Raw genomic sequence first — 13,006 nt, 5'->3', positions numbered from 1 at the left:
ACATCAAGCAAGTCACTGACGAGTGGATAGACATCCAAGTGACTTCTTGTCTTGGTCACGCTCAGTACCCTTGTTCTCTAACAAGCACCTGCACTATCACTTCAGTGTCCCTACACTGTGGACTCAAGTCTCGTCCATCCAGAAGGAAAGTGATCTGTGCACTGATCGGATCGATCACCGTCCTCGTGATGATCCATTGATCAGGAGCATTTAGAAATTAATCACCAATGATACATGACTCAAATTCTCAACTCTTGAGAATATACATCATCATCTTATTAATTTTTTGGACGATTCATAGACATATAAATAATATGAATGAAAAGATGCCTTTTATTTATTCAATAATAAATAGTCAAGTACAAAATTATGTCCCTAGAATTAACAATGTGTCAGCCAGATTGGCTTCTAGGGCATACATCTAACACGTATGTATGTCTGTAAACAATATATTTGTCAAAATATTACTTATGTATACATGTGTATGCATATATAATATATATAATATATATAAATATATAATGTATGCATAATATATATAATATATGTATGTATGCAGGTAATTTTTATATAATGATAGCTTCCACCGTCTTGTGAAAATAATCATTCATAAGACAAACATTTCTATCAGAATTGTCGCCTGCTTGATCAACATTCTACTGTTACCATGTCAATAAGCACGGGTAAATAATATGCAAACTGAATGGACTTGAGGCACAGAAAATATGCTTGTGATAATGGTTTTAATGATTAATTCAAAAGCTTTTTGTAGCTCCAGAAACAAGGAGTCCCAACAGGCAACCGTTCTTATGAAAAGAAAATGACACGTTAAAACACTGTGGATCCCTGAAATTCAAATACACTATCAAAAAGTAAAGAGTTCGCATCTATCCACTTCAGTTTCAAATGCTTGAAACCCATTGTCCATCTTCATGGACGTCTCCATCCCAGGCATGTGATTCGTCAGTTCCGAGCAAGGGGCACGATCCTTTTCTCAACGCAGCTGCCTGCGAACCCAATACTGGTGCTCTTCCAGGGCTTTCTGTTGATGTCAGACAGCTATCAACTGAGCATTCAGCAATCTGTGCCATTGCTCTGTTCAAAGATTTCTCTTCCATGCATGCAGCTGCAATCTCCGATAAAGATGGCAGTTTGAGAGATACATGTGGGTGGCCTAGGCAATCATCTGTTTCAATGTTCGGCAACTCAGGGAGGTCACATCTGATCGATGCAAGTCCTATTAGTCCAAGATTTGGGTCGATGAGAGCATTGCAAGCCCTTTCTAGCATTGAGTGAAGGTATTTTCCTTGCGCCTCGATCCGTATCTGAAGATGCCGCTGAACCTGGCCAGCAAACAGAGGACTTAAAGCCAAGAATAATGATTATGACAACAGACCATGAATCCATGCCACAAGACAAACTAAACTACTAAATAAATTATCTAAACTATATATCAAGTAATTTTCTCTGGGCAGAAGGATCCCTGTAGCTCAAATTTCTTTGAACTGGAAACTAGTGACAGTTAACTTACGTAGGAAAAGTAGGAAGAGGTGGGAAGCAAATGTTGAAAAAGGTGTAATGAAGAACATAGAAGCTTCTAGAGAGCCTGAGGAAACCTAGAAATTGTTCTTCAGAAAGTTCATGAATAGACTTTATACTTCAAAACAAGAAAGAAATTAAAAAAAAGAAAAGAAAATTTCAGCATTATAAGGATAAATACAAGATAAATTTTCTACCTACATTTGTGAAGGTAATTATGTCAAGATAAGTGGTGCTAACTGAACTCTTTCCAACAAATGCAAATAGTTTCAACTATTTCTAGCATTTTTAATGTGCCAATCACTTTTCTCAGATGAAATTGCATCAACTATTGACATACTGCCAACTAATGTTGCGGGGCATCTTGGAATCTTAAGTGCTTAAGAAAACTAATTAGTAGGGATGAAAGTGAGCAGCCTACAAGCGTAGTGCCATTCAGGCTTTTTGGCTAGGCAAGTTTGGATTTTCTTGGCCACGGCCCGGCATACTTCCAGCCATAATCATTAGGCATACTAGGCAAACTTGAATAGACCTACACTGTTGGAAATCGTAGTGGTTCTTATATATTGACATGATTATATTTGAAGTAATAATATAAATATTAGTGATCTCTAAATGGAAATAATTCTAAAAGATATATTCCTCATGTTCTGTTACATGAATACCTGAGAATAATAAATTAAACCTCAAGCAAAGTCACCTTAACACTACTTCCAAAGAAAGAGAATGACATTAAGGTTCAAAAACTAAAATGCAATTTTTCATGCACTAAAGTGGAAAGAACCAACCTCAAGTTGTTCATGCAGCCTCCTTTGAAGTTCCATCTGTACTCTCATTGCTTCATTACATCCGCTGCATAGAAACTACAATATGAGACCAGTTAGAGGAACAAAGGATCATATAGAAGAGAAGTTGAGGTGTCTGACTCATTCAAGCCTTGGGCCATTAATCTTGATGATGGTGATGGTAATGATGATCCAGTTCCTTGGCTTCCCATGACTCCAGCAGCTGCAATTTAAGGAAATAGAAGCTCTGATCGTTGAGGGAAGTTCAGAAAAAGATAATGGAACAAAGAACAGTTAACTTGTTCCGAAATTGGAACTGGAATAGGCATCTGCAAGATATATCATGGAAAGCAAGACATTCTTATGTTGGAGGATGTGACTAATAAAAAAAGCAGTTTTATCAGCCTAAACATAGTTAAGTAGATTTTCCCATGAAAATGCCCATAACCAGCAACTTTTTCTTGAATCACCAGCTTTTCTTCGTATAAGGAAGCTCTTAAACAATGTATCATTTCAATTTTGACATGGTCCCTTCATTACAATAGCACCATGCTTGAATGCAGATAGCTTTTTGCACATGGAATACGCAATGCAAGGCAGCTAAGGATCCAGCTAGATGGGAGTGTCATCATAATGTCTTCTGGTGACTTTCCTGAGTTCCACCTAACTCTGCAAGCACTGAATGACTGCCTAACCACAATCAAGGATCTCCAGGCCGCTCTTATCAAAGCAAAATGATGCCATCAACAATCTAGCATAATGAGGAGAAAGGAACGTGTTTTGTTAATGTGAACAGTTGATCTGCTATATTCCACCTGAGCCTCGTGATAATCCTCCAGTGTCAAGTTTGTACCTTAAGGCTGTCCTTGGAAGTGAAATAAGGAGGAATAAAAATCTCTTAACCCACTTATTCCATCTCTTTTCAGCCAAACTGTCATCGGTGCACATGAAATAAACTGCCTTCTAGAAAAGCAGAACAGGTATTTTATAAAAATGTTACAACATAAATGCTTTACTTTTGCTCCTTCTAACCTATTTACACCACCAAAACCCAAGAATAGCCTAACAAAAAGATGGACTAATTCCAACATACTCCATTTAACCCCACTAATCTGGATTTTTATTCCGCTTCCAAATGCAGCTTAATGCATTTAGACAGTGCCTCAGGTGTGATACCTACATTTAACCAGATCTAGACCTTAATCATACATATGTGACTGATACTTATAAGGCATAAAGAAGGATTGGTTCTCTTCCTGTAGGCATTCACATGGAGGAGACAACTGCAAAATTGAAAGGTCATTGTATCTTGGAATTGCTAATGCTGGCAGTACCCACATGTCAGATGGTCAGCTTTAGGACAGTGAGTATATGCCCCAATCCTAGGCCAGCCACTTTGTTCTCGTACATGGTATTTTGAGCAGATTATTATTTTCTGCATCAATCACTTCTAGTTTATTTCTAACAACTTCTTGTCCAACCAAGTATATATGCTCATGCTTAGAAAGGCCACAAATCTCTATTAGGTTAAGTATCATACCTAATAAGCTTATTCTAACATTAGAGTAAGGATTATCCCCCTAGCTAGTACTTCTAATTGATTACACCAACAAAATATATAAGCTTATGTGTCGCAGCATTTGGTGGATCATCCAAGCAAATCTACCTATCTTCGCAGCACTTGGAGTTGAACTGAACCACCTAACTAATTAGGTCAACATACTTTTGAGAGACTATTCATGCTTGAAAGAGAGAGAGAGAGAGAGGTACCACCTTTGGAGTTGTCAGAGGACTCTTTGCTCGACTGCTTCCCCAATCTGTATTTCTGCAGGATGGGCCAAGAAACTGATGATGAAGTCATGTTTTTGTATATATATACATTGGAATAGTCATTGCCTTGCAGTTCTTTTCACTGATTTCAAATGGGTCATAATTAACTTTTTCATTGTTGAAAGGCAAATAATAAACTTGCAATCATAGCATCCAACAGCCATGTATGGGGGATTAAGAATTAAAGGATTGAAATACAGCACAAGCCTCGACTTTTTATGAAATATACCCAATTGTGCTTGGAAAGAATTTTCGGTTTTGCCTTTGCAATCTATTAGCCGGGATTAGTCTTTTAACTAACAGGTCAAAGTAAATGTTTCTCGCGATTTGAAATGAGTTATATTTTTAGGTTCAATTTGTTTTCCAGTAGGCAACGACATTCATTGTAGATATACATAAGATTTGAGCCATCAAAATGACATACAAATAAACAGACTACATACTTGTTCTTAATGTGCTTGGTTGAGAAACAGACCTGAAGATGACTCTTCAAATGATAAAGAGTGAGACCTTTAACACCCATGGTTTTCATAATGGCTTTTGGTGTTGCTTCTGCAAAAGAAGCCCCAGTTATAATGACCAGATTTAGAAATAACAATCAAGTGAAGAGAAAAGCATCTAACTTCAAATTATTTTCACCTAAAATGTGTAGGGAAATGGGGTATTTACTAATGCAATTTCAGGTCAGTTAAAATGTTAAAATATGTTGATCAATGTATATCAACCAAAATATTAAACTGCTCAGATCAGCAGTAGATAATATGCAATACATTCAAATATTTTTGAATCAACAAATGCATAATCTAAGAGAATAATCTGAGTTCATTTGCCATGCTAAAAATAAGACACAGCAAACACACATACACATACGCACAAGAAAAGAAAATCAATAAATAAATATCAACAACAATGTATACAACATCATGGCATGTATCATATAAAACATCATCTTAATGAGGCCAAAAACCTAATAAGTCGTGCAGGACCAATTGGGATGGCCTAAAATGCATGGCAAGGTTTACTATACTGGGCATACCATACCGTACCAATATTTAACTGGTACGTCGTACCTGTACCGTACCGATACTCAGTACACCGAGCTGTACCATATCGTACCACAACTGTAATAGAATGGTACCGTATGAGGTCCAGTACCGAGATAACGAACCTTAATGCATGGAAGGACCAAGCGAAAGGTTTGAATTAGGGACAAGTCTAATTTGATTGCTTGCTGCCCCAAACCTATAAATGGCCCAGCAATGACAAATTTTTGAGATTAAGGCAAATAAAAGGTCAAATAAACCTGCTTTATGGTTTTGGTGTTAGGGAAAGAGTGGACGAAAAGAGTTTAAAAGGGTTCTATGGTAAACAAGAGATTCTATGGTCGATGTATAATTGAAAACCAAATAGCCATGTATTTTTTTGGGTAGAAACGGCTACTCATATATCGAACGTGAGTACACCCAACCAGATCACTAGAAAGTAACATAGACAAAGGAGAAGCGTCTGAGTCAGACATCCATAAAAAATTCCTGGAATGCCGGGCAACAAAAGAGGCGACCCAGTCCGCTATCCTGTTCGCCTCTCTAAATACATGCGCTGCCTGAAAGTCGCCCATCATCTGAGCCATCCTACGAGACTCCCGGATGAGGGGGTGTCCATCATCATACCTGTCCGCCCCCCGGATCCAGTCGATCACTATAGATGAGTCCCCCTCGAGGAACACCCACTCGACACCCAATACTCGCCTGGCATAGAATAAACCCTCCCAGGCTGCCCGCAACTCTGCCCCAACAGCAGTAACCCCTGGCGTGCGCCGCCCTCCTGCAGCTAACATCCGACCGAGATGGTCCCTGATCACAAAACCAGCCCCACCAATCACACCGTCCACTAACCTACTGCCGTCAAAGTTAACTTTGAGATAACCAAGGGGTGGAGGTACCCAAGAAACAAGAGCAAACCGGAACGCTAAAGCAGCATGAAGAGTACCCCAGATGTCCCTAGCCATCCCAGAAGAAACCACAGCGGTAGCCTCAATGACCTCCCTCGCATGTCGCGACGCTCTATCCACTACCATCCTCAGGGATGACCACCTCCCCTCAAACAAGCCAGCGTTCCTATCCAACCAAATGTGGTAGGACAGGTACGCTATAAGAATCCCCGCCTCAGCAGATCTCGGGCTCCGCATAGGCCACCTCAGTACATGAGTGAGGTCCTGTGCAGTCACCACCGAGGCAGGTAGTAGGACAGGTGACCTCCGCCATATCTCTCGGGCCCTAGGGCACTGCAGAAGAACATGCTCGGTGGTCTCCTCGATATCCGCACACGCCTCACAACACTGCGACACCCGCATGCCACGCCGTGCTAGCAAGCTTCTGGTCGGAAGGCATCCCCAAGCCACCTTCCATATGAAGAGTGCCACGTGGATAAATCCGCAACCTCCTTATCCAACCACCCGCAATCTGTCGAACTGGCTCCCTGCTGAACAGGAAGAGAAGATCTCTAGCCCGCACCCGCGACTGATCGGTCGGCAACCACAAAGCCTGTCAGACTCCCCCCCCGGACGGAGTTGGCATAGTCAAGATCAACTCCCCCAGATGCTCCCCAAAGACCTCCCGAATCAACTCCACCCTCCACCGGGCCCCCTCTGAGTCCAGTAAATAGCTGACCCTACAACCTGCTAATCTCGCTGAGTGCACCATGGTCAGCAGACGACAAATCGGCCACTCGGTCACCCAGCTGTCCTCCAGCACATCGATAGAATGACCATCCCCCATGGCCCACCTGATCTCTGGAAGTACCACCAAAGCCCTGGCACACATCTCCCTCCAAACCGGAGAGTGGTGACGACCAGCTCGCACCCCAGGTACTAAATCCCCATACTTGGCCCTCATCAACGAAGACCACATGCTTTCGGGCTCAAGCACAAATCTGACTGCATGTCGCGCCGCCAGAGCCTCCCGTCTCGTCACCAGGGACTGCACCCCCAAATAGCCACGTATGCAGAATAAAGATGATATAGGCAAAGAAAAAGACAATAGAAGTGGTGTCAGGGTTTGGGGTGGGGGGTGCTGAACCTGGCCAACATACGTTTTTTCTTTCAACAGATCACACAGCATGTTTCTCGTAGCTAGCCATAAGAATTTTTTATAGAATTTACGTGACTGGACTTCTAGGTAAACTAGGACAATTATTAATAATCAAGTAACTAATCTCCAAAAAAGGAAAACTTGGAATACCACATGGCAAAAATCAAATCCTAGATTTCTAATGATTTCATAACTTGTTCAACCAACATATACCTAAAGTAAGATTCTTTCACACGAATCCTACTTAAAGCAAGACTCTCGAAACAGCTTAGAGCCCGTTTGGATGATTAGGCTGAAAATCTTACAGGATTAGTGGGTTGGGCCAATACATCCGGCAAAATCGTAGGACTACAGGCTGAGTTAGGCCTATAATCATAAATATCCAGTAGTAGCTTCTTTTTTTCTCCCTATAGGATTCGGGCAGACCTTTTTTCTCCCAATAGGATTCAGGCCGGCCCACTCCAAAGCTACTCCTAAATATAGGCCTAGCCCAGCTGTAACCTTATGATTTTGCTTGTTGTATTGGCCCAACCCACGAATCCCATGGGATTTTCAGCCCAATCATCCAAACAAGCCCCTACAAGATTACCTAAATAAAAGTTCCCAAAAATACAAAAACAGATAGACAATTAAATTTTTTTTCCGCTATCAATGTCCATATCATGTTTTAACTTTTCATAGTGGTTATTAGGTCATGTATCAGAAATGTAAGTTTTGTTCCCATTTTATGACATGCAATAAAATTAATTGATCTGCCACACTTTGTAAGGGCACTCTAGTCATTTGACCTATTGCAGATGGACATCCAAGCCCAAATCTTTATAAAATTGAAGAAATGCACTTGGTTAATTTAATGACATCATGCAGTGGCACTAAACTAGATCCATAATGCCTAAAACAAAGTATCAATGTCATACTGTCAGGTGTCAGCCCAGCCAAATCTGAAAAAGTTATACCTTACCAGAAGGTTGAATATAGTGGATATCCAAATGGAAGCAGGCAACAAGCTAATAAATCTTCACCTTGAAATAAAATGAACACATGCCACATATCTTAGCCACTATTTCCACAGTTTAAAAAGCAATAAGTATCCCAGGGTAAGGTAGCAGCCACCTACTGAATCTTAACCATGAAGCAAAGCATGCCTTACTTTTGTGCTACAATCTACATAGGTCTAGAGTCAGCAGATCTGCTACCCCATAAAACCAAACTTGTTCCAACGGAAACAGGGGTGCTAAGTAGAGAAGATTCAAAACCTCCTTCCACTGCCTCTCTGTATGTGCGCGCGCACATGCACGCATGCATGCTTGTGAGGACAGATGTGTGTGCATGGGTGTAATGACTAAGTGTCCATATTTCTTTTATGTTGTGGTTTTCATATACTCACATTGTCATACATCTAAATTGAAGACAGATCTCTTCAGGCACATGGATGTTCATGTTTAACTTCACCCCTCAACAACTCTAGGAGGTGAATCTTGATCCACTATTTAATTGAGAAGACACAAAACAACAGCTTAGAGGATCTGTCAAAATTTCACCGGACTTAAGCTTGTAATCGTAATAGTTGTTTTCAGTAACATTATCCTTCCTTAAATTTTAGATAGCTCAACCAATGCTCATCTCATAAAATAAATCACTAGTGCATGTAATTAGGGTTGAAAGTGGGCCGGGCCCGGGCCACGCCACTACTTGAGCCTAGCCCAAATTATTTTTTCGGGCTTCAGGCGGGGCTTAGGCCTAAAAACTTTTGGATAATCTAAGCCCGAACCCGACCCGATCCTAGACCCAAACCCGATTGGGCCAGCCCGAATTATCCGTTTGGGCCAAAAATAGGTCCGGCCCAAACCCAATTGAAGTTTAATATTTCATAATATTGCTTCACAAGCTAGTTAAAAATTGAGCTCTCGCCTATAACCAAGATTTGTTGTACCGGTATCGAACTCCGTACCGGTGCCACACTAGTATAGTATTGGTACGGTACGGTATAAAATTTTTTTGGTGTACCATCGATACACCACTCGTACCAGTATGAAGTTTAATATTTCATAATATTGCTTCACAAGTAAATGAGCTAGTTAAAAATTGAGCTCTCGCCTATAACCAAGATTCGCTGTACCGGTATCGAACCCCGTACCGGTGCCACACTAATATAGTATTGGTACGGTACGGTACGGTATAAAATTTTTTTGGTGTACCATCGATACACCACTCGTACCAGTACCAATACCGAATCGGTGTGATACGTCCAGTACCATCCGGTACGGTACAGTATGGCATACCATGTCTATTATACCAATAAATAATACATGATACATTATTCTTAGCTGAATCCATTTTAATTTATCCTTTACTTTCTCATTATTCTCTCTAAATAACAACATACAAAAATAAATTGATTCAGACCTAAATTCGGGCTCCGTTTTGGGCCTTATTTGGGCTCAGGCTTGAACCGGGCCTAGGCCGGGCCAATGACATACCCAAGCCCAGCCCGAAAAACAAATGGGCTCTACATTTAAGCCCAAAACCGATCTAAACTCTTTCGGGCCTAGCCGAAGCCTGGCTTGATAGACTTCGAGCCGGCCCGAGCCCATTTCTAGCCCTACATGTAACACAAAAACTAATTTGCAAGTCAACATACTGGTTTTGACATAGACAACAATTTAGCTGTCACATTCACAGTGGCTATTAAAATTGGAAATTGATCCACTAAAGCATTGATGCCCTAAAAGTTGTTATGGAAATGACAGACTGAATGCAGCAGATTGACGCAATCTGATAATGATTTCTTATGCTACATTTTCAAGAGTTTCATAGTTAGATAAGAAACCACATCTAACACATTCTAAGACCCATTTAGGTTTTAATAAATGAATATCCTATACGCAAACAAAAGAATCATGACATCCTACAGAAAAAAATTCATTGAATTAAACGTTATTTTTTGCAGTCTCTTGCCATTAAGTTACTACAAAATACTTATGAAATGTACTTTGAAATTTGTTAACATGCCTTGACATAAGGTCCATTTCATTTTATATTTTGGTGGATCAAATGTCTGTAGCATGGTTCAGAAACTTGATTTTGTTTCAGTTTTGGTTTGTCAGACAGAACAAGTTCTCGTTTCGGAGCTTTTGACAATTCTGGTACAAATTTGGAGTTTCAACCAAAAATATGTACATATAGATGAAAAATAGATAATTTAAACAATTAAAGCTAAGGAAACATATATCATATAGTCTTAAATATACTATAGAGTTTGCAAATCTCTGAATTTGTGGTTTCAGCATATTGGATCAGAAGCTTGAAACTATGAAAAGTTGTAAAAACTTTTAAAACCAGTGAAATTGTTAAGTAATCATATTACATTCTGCTGTTAAATAACAATCCTACTCCAAAATGACTGACAGCATAAACATCTATAAAAAGTAAAACTTTCTAACATAAAATTATAGATGCTTTGAAGTTTTTATAATGATTACTGTGCAATTTTTTTTTACAATAAAAAAGAAAAATATACCTGTATCACCACAAACTGCACCACAACAACCCTGTACCAACCCAACACTGTCTTTTACCACTAAATATGCCCTCTTTTTCTTAGTGCTCATTCGAACTTGACCCTGGCCAACCATTACTCTTTATCAGTATAGCATATGGGATGTAGCTGCTATATTGAATAGGGAATGTTATAGTCCCAATTCTCTATACTTAATCCTCAATTCCAACAAAATCCTTATTAAGATTTAAGCTGGGATCTAGAAAATCCAAGTTTAAATACTGCAAATTCATTATTTAAAGGGGTTTGATATAATACATAGATGCCTTTTCTCCTTTTTCTTGAAATATCTCCCAGAAACCAATAGGGAATGTCATAATATATCTACGAAAAGGTAGTTTTCACATAAATTTCTTATAGCCATGCACACAAATCCTTCCAATTCTCTAAAATTGTCATATATTCATCATCAGAAAGTATTTCTTAGAGGCCAAATTATCATCTGAGCAAGTATTTTCAAAAAATGATCAAAATTTTCCATTAGAAAAATCAACCTATAAAATTGATATGGTTCCAAAATTGCACTGTTTTTATACTAATATAATGAAAAACATCCAATGGATAGTTTTGGTCAACTTCAGTGACAGTCTAAAACCATAAACTGCACAAAACCACGAGTAGCCCTTCATTTTAAATTAATTTTCAAACAAAATTAATCCATTTCGATCAAAAGAAATCGATTTAGCAAAAATTTTAACCATAGTATTAGAAGAGATTCTTCTGCACAACTTGTGATTGTTTTTGTAGATCAATTAGTGTTGATGAAGGCTGGAAATACCTCTACCCTGAGATTCATGCCAGGAGAAAGAAAACAATACAAAAGCACTATGTGCAACCTCTGAGATGCCTTAATTGATGGTCAAGCATGACCATGCAGTGGTACTTGACTCACTATGTGCCTGAAGAGCTTAAATATTTGCAGTGTTGGCGTATGTCCGGGATACCAGAAACTTCAAAAAATACCAAAAGTAAAAAAGATAAAATTTCAGGATAAAACCACTTCCATCGTGTCCCTTCTCGAGTAAACAAGTTATGGCCAATTTATTGAAGACCTAATATTGCTGATGAAAATTCAATATTTATGAAAATACTATTACATAACCATTTAAATTAAAGATGATTTTCTTCTTTTTTAGTTAGCTTTTCATATTTCTCTCTTCTAGAAACACTTGTTAGGTATGTTAGAAGTTCTATTGGATTGAGGAAACTATTTTTATTCTCTTTATTTTCTCTAAATTTATTGTATCCTACAAGTACTAGGAAAGCCTACAAGCCTTACAAAACCTCCACTATAAATACTCCATATATCCTTCTCGTTTGCAATATAGTGAATAGCATAATATTCCATACCGCCCCGAAATGCCTAGTTCGGGGCGTATCGAACCGAACCGCTTGGAAACCAAGTCGATTTGGAGCTGAACCGGCGCGAACCAGTTCGGTGTTGAACCAGCTCAGTCGCCATTATAAGCAAAGAGAGAGAGGCCGTGATAAGCTTCATTGGCTTCCCACGCCTCCCCACTTCAAAAACCATCCATTTTTCCTCCAAAAAATAGAAATAAACACCGATTTCAACAATGAAACGCTAGATGCAACCTCTTTCATGGTATTCCCGCTCTCCCCCTCTCTATTTCTTCATTTTCTTGCCCAAAATCGGCTAGAAAAATGAAAAACTAGCGGTCATGCCAAATTTTTTTATTTTGGCATAGTTTCATGATATGCTATAGATCTATGAATTATCTACACAATGAGACTAAAATTTTTATTTTTTGTTAAATAAATAATTTTTTAAATTAAAAAATATATTTTTGGATTAAAAAATTAAAAATAAAATAAAATTCAAAAAATCACTATAAAATTAGAAGCTTGTTTAGGGGCATGCAAGCTACTCTTGACCTAAATTTGGTATTCATTTATTCAAGTTTGAATTCAATCTGTGCATAGTGGCCTAGGCCTAAATTTGAAAAAAATAAAGAAATAAGTAGCTTTGGATGCATGCCCACGGGCTTAAAAAAAATATAACCAACAAAGTGGAGTTGATATACACGGATCCGATCAACAATGCTTTTATTGAGGATGACATCCTATAATCGGATGGCTTGTGGGCCAGCAGCAGGAGCCGGAGCTTGATGAGCTAGGATCGCCTCCACGACCGGTCAGTTTCACAGCCAGCAAAGCTAGGTTGGATGCAGGGCAACGAGCAGATC

The 13,006-nt window shown here is 39.1% G+C and overlaps 1 protein-coding gene across 2 annotated transcripts in view; it reads right to left on the bottom strand.

The window, feature by feature from the left end:
• Positions 1-726: 726 nt before the first annotated feature.
• Positions 727-13,006, bottom strand: part of LOC103698391 (protein PHR1-LIKE 2-like) — a 47,139-nt gene continuing 34,859 nt past the window's right edge. For both annotated transcript variants that reach the window (XM_088719808.2, XM_088719809.2), the window contains exons 2-6: positions 4,630-4,706; positions 4,098-4,149; positions 2,466-2,547; positions 2,328-2,391; positions 727-1,343 (exon numbers count right to left, since the gene is read on the bottom strand). In XM_088719808.2, coding sequence (XP_088575934.2) covers positions 903-1,343; positions 2,328-2,391; positions 2,466-2,547; positions 4,098-4,149; positions 4,630-4,706 — 716 coding nt within the window. In that variant the 3' untranslated portion in view covers positions 727-902. The remainder of the gene's footprint in view (positions 1,344-2,327; positions 2,392-2,465; positions 2,548-4,097; positions 4,150-4,629; positions 4,707-13,006) is intronic.

This window comes from Phoenix dactylifera, chromosome 4 (assembly GCF_051530095.1).
Source record: "Phoenix dactylifera cultivar Ajwa chromosome 4, Ajwa_hap1_PhDact_Kaust_v1.1, whole genome shotgun sequence".
Classification (NCBI taxonomy): domain Eukaryota; kingdom Viridiplantae; phylum Streptophyta; class Magnoliopsida; order Arecales; family Arecaceae; genus Phoenix; species Phoenix dactylifera.
The sequence above is the reverse complement of the archived record's forward strand: the minus strand, read 5'-3'. Positions and strand labels throughout refer to the sequence as shown.